The sequence below is a fragment of the Nycticebus coucang genome, chromosome 5 (genome assembly GCF_027406575.1).
Source record: "Nycticebus coucang isolate mNycCou1 chromosome 5, mNycCou1.pri, whole genome shotgun sequence".
Classification (NCBI taxonomy): Eukaryota; Metazoa; Chordata; class Mammalia; order Primates; family Lorisidae; genus Nycticebus; species Nycticebus coucang.
In genome coordinates, this window is record NC_069784.1 from 104,700,181 (window position 1) to 104,706,180 (window position 6,000).

General features: G+C 37.4%; 1 protein-coding gene across 1 annotated transcript in view; it reads right to left on the bottom strand.

The window, feature by feature from the left end:
* The window catches only part of THEMIS (thymocyte selection associated), a 216,376-nt gene extending 212,216 nt beyond the window's left edge, over positions 1-4,160 (bottom strand). The window contains exon 1 of the mRNA XM_053592687.1: positions 3,903-4,160. Coding sequence (XP_053448662.1) covers positions 3,903-3,993 — 91 coding nt within the window. The 5' untranslated portion in view covers positions 3,994-4,160. The remainder of the gene's footprint in view (positions 1-3,902) is intronic.
* Between the last annotated feature and the right edge of the window lie 1,840 nt (positions 4,161-6,000).

Sequence of the window (6,000 nt, forward strand, 5' to 3'; positions counted from 1 at the left end):
CTAAAATGATAGGAAAAAGACAATTTTTCAATAATGTCACTGCATCAGTTAGCTCTATAGAAAAAAAAATGTTAGCTTCAACATCAAACCATGTACAAAATACCCCTCAATTTCAAGTAGAGTGCAAATGAGAAGGTGAGAGTAAATGATAGAATTAGAATTTCTAAAAGATAATAGGGAATATTTTATTAAAGGTAGGGTAAAGAAAAATTTCTTTGCCAATACAGAAAAAGGAAAATAATTAAAAATTGACTACACTAACACTAAAATTAAAAGCTTCCACCCATTTAAAGACACCATTAAGAAAATGAAATGTTAAGCTCTAGATGAAGAGAGGGTATATGTAACACAGAAAACTAACAAAATGGTCAGTATCCCAAATATATACAAAAGCTTTATCAAATCAACCACAAAACATTATAAAATACAACAGAAAAATGAATAAGAGATATGAACTATCTCTTCATAACAGATGATCTCCAAAAGACCAATACATATATGAAAAGGTATTTCATCAGGGAGATGAAAACTAAATCATGTGCCACCCCCATTTTCTTGCCAAAATGACTACAATTAAAAAGACTGATAATATCAAATATTACTAGGCATATGAATTAATTGGAACTCTCATACACTGCTGTTGAGAATGGAATTACTATTTAGCAAACTTGTTCTGCATTTCCTACCAACGCTGAACATATATAAATACACACACACACACACATATATACATATATATGTATACATTTCACATGGCATAGAAATTCCACTTACTTTTACCTTGTATTGAATGAATATACACGTGAGCACACATGTGCAAGAATGTTCATGGCAATATTACTGTAACAACTCAAAACTGAGAGCAGTCTTAATGTCCATCAGCAGTGGAATGGATAAACAAATTATAGTATAGTCATCTAATGGAATATTATACATACCGAGAATGAATAAACTATATAAAACAATAGAGATTAATTTTAAAAGTAGAATGTTAAACATAAATGTCAATCAGAAAAGAAATTTTCTATTTATATAAAGTTCATAAGTGGATAAAAGAATGATGATTGTTATCTTGGGGAAGATGGCAGATAATGGCTGAAAAAGGACGCAAGAAGATGCCTCTAGAATACTTCCTATTTCTTGACCAGGGTAGCAGTCATGCATGTGCTAACTTGTGAAAATTCATCAAGGTATTGCTTTTATTTCCCTTACTTGAAGTATAATATAGTTGTAAAGTAGTAAAATAGGAAGAAAATGATCTGGACACCTGGAGAGTCATACCATGTTCTTTCTTAAGACAATATAAAAAAAATCAGTTCTTCCCAAATTGATCTCTAAAATCAATAAAATAAAAAAAATCCCAATTGGATTTTTTAGAGAATCAATTTTAAAAATTACTGGAAAAGTTACAATAAGATATTGTCACCCCAGTTAAAACAGCTCTTATCAAAAGACAAGAAATACCAGACGGAGGTTCCTGAAATGACTAAATAATAGAACTATAATATGATCCAGAAATTACACCATTGGGTATCCATCCAAAATAAAAGAAATCATTATATCCAAGAGTTGTCTGCCCACCCAGGTTTATTGCAGCATGACTCACAATGGCCAAGATATGGAATCAACCTAAGTGTCCCTCAACAGATGAATGGATAATGAAAATGTGATACATACGTATAACAGAATACTATTCAACCGGAAAAAAGAATGAAATCTTGCCGGTTGTAAGAGGTTGTAACATGCTTTTACCTGAATTAGCATAGTAAGTTGGATGGAACTGGAGGGCATTATGTTAAGTGAAATAAGGCGGGCACAGAAAAACAAATATCACATATTTTCTCACTCACACGGGAGAGCTAAAAATACTGAACTCATGAAGGTAGAGAAGAAAAGGATGGTTACCAGGGCTGGGAAGAAGTAGTGGGGAGAGGGGGTAAAGAGGGCTGGGTAAAGGATACACAAATGCAATTAGATAGATGAATATGATCTAGTATTCAGCAGCACAATAGGGCAGTTATACTTAACCGTAATTGTGTATAACTAATTGTGTATCTCAAAATAATTAGAGTAGAATCGGACTATTCCTAACACAAAGAAATGATAACTGTTTCAGGCGATGGACATCCCTGGTGCCCTGATTTGGTCATTATACATTGTGTCAAAATATTGCATGTACCTCACAAATATGTACAATTATTAGTATCCATAAAAACATTTTCATAATCTATGAATATCTTGAATAGATAAGTCAAGTTAAAAAAGAAAAGAGTAAAAATAGGGCATTGGTCTACAGATTGTCTTTATAGTAATACTTATTTCAAATCCACAGTTACAAAAATACTGTGATTTTAAAATAAGAAAAAAATAGACTAACAGAATAGAAGAAATATTTTAAAGAGAAGCTGATACAGACGTGAGCATATAATATGACTTAAAGGAAGACAACATAACAATATACATTACTGGGGAAAGGATAGCCAGATTAGCAAACGGTGCGTGTATAGAAATCAGGTGTATTGTATAGAGAAAACTAAAACTGGATGCCTGTATACTTCATAGCAAGGTATCCTCTACACAGACTAAAAATTAGAAATAAAATAGAAAACTGTGAGGTTGTTATAAAACAATATAGAAGAATATCCATGTAACCTTGACACGAAGACTATTTTATACAAAACCTCAAGAGCACAAACCATGAGACAAAAATCATTTAGAGCTAGCTTAGAAAGGGACATTTATATTATTATATACATAGCAAAACATGGTCTCATTCCACATAATCAGTTTGCAAATGAATTAAACAAAGCCCCATGCTAAGCTGATAATACCTGGACCAATTCATCACAGGCGCATGTGCATGTAAACTAGCGCTGGAGGTTGTCATTATAACAGAACTTGCTTACCTACAGTTCTTTAAGTCATTTTCCCAGTAGTTTGTCTGGACCTTACCCTGGCCCTGCTACTGCTTCAATCCCCCACTCTTGTGATCAGAAATCACAAGATTTTACCTACACTCCCTGCTCTCTGCTCCCTTCTCTCTCTTTCTCATCTTTTCCCTCTGCTCTCTTCCCTTTCTCTAATATAAAATAAAATTATACTTTTATATCCTAAAAAAAAAAGAAGCGTACACTTCCCTAGAAAATGAATCTTTGTGTTGTATTTAATCAACCTGACCACTAAGATTCTAGAGTGTATGTTAGAGGTTGTAACATTCTTTTACCTGAATTAGCATAGTAAGTTACACAAAAACTCACCATTCAATAATTCAAATTGAACTCTGACTTTTCAACATGGACTTTAAAAATTACCTTATGTAATTCATTTCTATACCTTCATATAAAAATTGTCTTTGTTTGAGGTATTAGGAGTTAGGCCACAACAGAGAGAGAATATTAACATTAAGCAATGTTTAGAAATGGTTAAGAGTTTGGGAAGTACTTGAAAATATTTCTTTGTAAACACTGCGCTTTTAATAGTTGCTTTTTTAAAGAAAAACTAAATTTTATGTTTTTAATATAAATTTCAATAACTTTTCCCCCTGCTCTCCCCTCCTAAATTTCAATAACTTTAAACTTGTTATTCTTGTTACAATTTCAAAGACTAGGCAGAAATAACGCACCTTTCATTTTGAACTACTGAAAACCTACAAAATCTCAAAAGGTTCGCTCAGTTCTTTATCTCTGTCCACCCCAGAGTCCTATCTGTTTCTCCCTTCTCCAAAACTGTTGGATCTTGACCATTCATTGGTCAGTTGACGACTTTCTTTCACAATCATCTTTTCTTTAACAGAACTCATATATTCTCTATCAAAATTCCCACCCCCACCCCCAATTCCCAAGAATATGCACTCCACAAGCACAAGCACATTGTAGCCAGCTAAAGGGTTGAAGAGTGCTTACCTTCAAAGTAGATGCCAGACTGGATTTCCAGGACCCTGGGGAGGGTCCTGAGGTCGAGGGAGTGGATGAATTCTTCCAGAGATGATGCCATTGCTCTGGCTTGAGCTGCACACAGACCTGGTACTTACAGAAGAGTGTGGCTCCTGGGGGTCTCCTGCCTGCAGCTGCAGTCCCTGCTCATCCGCCTTCCAGCAGCCAGGCAGGGGTGGGCCACGGGGGCCAGACTGGGGTGGAGAAGCTCTATGTGGTAAGGGCAATGAGGCGGGAGGAAGGAGGCAGGAGAGAAAAGGTGTTGCAGCTTTTTTTTGTTCACATTGTGGCTTAATTTCCTTCTGACGGTGAAGCAGAACAGGATGGGGGTGGGGTGAGCATGTCAGAACAAACGCTGAATGACACTGGGTGACCGGCTTGCCTTGTCCTGGGGAGCTGAGCTGAGAATCTACAGGAGGGGCAAGACTAGAGTCGGAGTTGCTGGGGGCTCGTCCACCGAAAAACGAGCAGCAATGCGGGGCTAAAAGTCTAATCTCACAAATGGCACCACTTGAATTCATTATCTCTCTAGTTCATTTCTGAAGTTTGGCTTTGGGCCTTATTTGCATACTCTCAGCGCTCTCATATTAAATTTGGTTATAAAAGTGCTTCGCGTCAGCTCTTTTTAGAAATCTGTTACTCCGGAGAGAGTATCGAAACCACTTTTTATTCTTCCACATTAAAAATTTTGCTGAATCTTAGAGGAAGGTAAGGTAGAGGTAGACTACACAAAGCGATGCGGTGAACTAACAGAGTGAAATGAGTATTGTAGTCTCCACGCTGCGGGGAAGGTATCTAAATCAGTTGATAGGAAACCTGGGTTTTCTGGCTTGAGCTCTGCTTTTGATGTACAAGGTGACTTCAACCTTGTCTTCGCTGATCTTCATTGGTCTCATTTATTAAATGAAGAAAAAATAGGAGGCAAAGAAGTCTTATAATTGCTTCCCAGTCCAAAATTCTCCGATTTTGTTCCTGTGGTCTGAATTTGGGGGGTTGGGGGGTGGAGGAGGGTGTGAATTTCCACAGTTGAAGGATGCAGGAGAAGCCTCATGAAAATCAATCTGTTAAAAAAACCTTCTGCTCTCTAAGCTTTGTATTTAACTGGAAGAAGATTTTAGGGCTAGAATTTGCCATTCAAGGTGATATCTCCTAAGTCTCTTTAAGGGTCAATAAAGGACTATTGGTTGGTATGTACACACCTGAAAGTTGCTAAGAAGCCTCACGTTGGCCTCATCCATTGAACTCCAGGCTGCCTGTGTACTGTTTTGGCCTTAGGCTGCAGCACGCATGAGCCAGATAGAGAGGGTCAGAGGACATGCTAGCTCTATCCTACCTTTGTGTAAATGACCTACAAAGAAAAATACTGCCTTATTCTGATACGAAGCTTACAAAACTCTTTCAACTCTTCATAAATTACATTCGACACTTGCAATCATCTGCCTGGCTTTTCTTTCTTTCTTTACTACACCAGAACTTATGGTTGGCCACATCAATAGGTTTTCTTCATCAGTAGATTTCCACTTCCTCACGTGCAACTCTTTTGTCCTAAAATCCCCCAAACTTGTTCAGTTTGTTTTTGCACCCCTCCTCCTGAGTTGAGGTTGTTTGTAGCCCACCACTGCATTTCACCTGGTTAAATATATGAAGAAGGCTGCTGTAGGCTCCTCTTTAAAAATCGTATATCCATTAGCATTGATGCTAGAACAAGTGTTATTTGATATCTAATACAAGCAGGGCTTTGCTTACTTTTTTTTTTTTTTTTTTGAGACTGAGTCTCAGACTGCCCTCTTAGCACAGCCAGCAGTGCATCAGTCTCATAATCTGAGACTGAGTCTTACTCTGTTGCCCCAGGCTAGAGTGCCCTGGCACCTCAGCCTAGCTCACAGCAACCTCAGACTCCTGTGTTCAGCTGATCCTCCTGCTTCAGCCTCCTGAGTAGCTGGGACTATAGCCATTCAACCCAACTAATTATTTTTTATTTTTAGTAGAGACAGGGTCTCTCTCTTGCTCAGGATGACCTCAAAATCCTGAGGTCAAGCAATCCACCCTCCTAGGCCTCCCAAGAGTG